The sequence below is a fragment of the Helobdella robusta genome (genome assembly GCF_000326865.2).
Source record: "Helobdella robusta unplaced genomic scaffold HELROscaffold_34, whole genome shotgun sequence".
NCBI classification, from domain to species: Eukaryota; Metazoa; Annelida; class Clitellata; order Rhynchobdellida; family Glossiphoniidae; genus Helobdella; species Helobdella robusta.
The window spans coordinates 844,242-844,962 of record NW_008704659.1 but is presented as its reverse complement, the minus strand read 5'-3'; the positions used below and the strand labels follow the sequence as shown (position 1 = coordinate 844,962).

General features: G+C 36.2%; 1 protein-coding gene across 1 annotated transcript in view; it reads left to right on the top strand.

Annotated features, from left to right (window-relative positions):
• Positions 1-721, top strand: part of HELRODRAFT_175584 (hypothetical protein) — a gene marked incomplete at both ends in the record, with an annotated part of 7,122 nt that overhangs the window by 2,112 nt on the left and 4,289 nt on the right. Inside the window, 2 exons of the mRNA XM_009023001.1 lie at positions 80-159; positions 377-521. Of these exons, the coding sequence (XP_009021249.1) occupies positions 80-159; positions 377-521 (225 nt within the window). The remainder of the gene's footprint in view (positions 1-79; positions 160-376; positions 522-721) is intronic.

Here is a 721-nt window from a genome sequence, read left to right as displayed (position 1 = left end):
CGCACACACACACACACACACACATACACACACACATACACACACAAACACACACATACAAAAACACACACACACGTAGGTTACTTCACGGTTGACGCTCTGCCGATGAGTCAGTCTAACCACGTTGGAATTTCTGGCAAGGTGGTTCTGGCTGTTGAAGTTGGTGTGGCGATTTTTTGGTTGTGGCTGTTGAAGTCGGTGTGGTTGGTGTGGCAATTCTGATCCTAATTATTCAATTAGAGTAATTACGTTAAACACAGAATCAATCAAAACATTATTAATTATTTAATTAATCAACAAGTTGACTGATGACTAACTGACCAAACGAACAACCAACATACCATACAAACAAACAAACAAACAAACAAACAAACAGACATACAAAGAATTTCACGAGAAATACAAACATAAAACCGGCGACAAAGAATTAGTGGCGAAGCAAGAGGCGCCGTACGGTTACGACAGCGTCTGGGCTGTCGCTAAAATATTCAATGAAAGTATCGCTGAGATGAAACATAGGGGTTTGTATATTTTTGTATGTTTTGGCGTATTTTTGTATGTTTTCCTCTACGTTTTGTATATACGTTTTGTATATTTTAAATGTTTTTTGTTTTGTATGTATGTTTTGTATAATTTTTTGTATGCTTTGTTTGTTTTTTTTTGTCTTTGCTCATACATTTATCACAACAATACTATCTATCCATCAGTACAAATGTCCAGA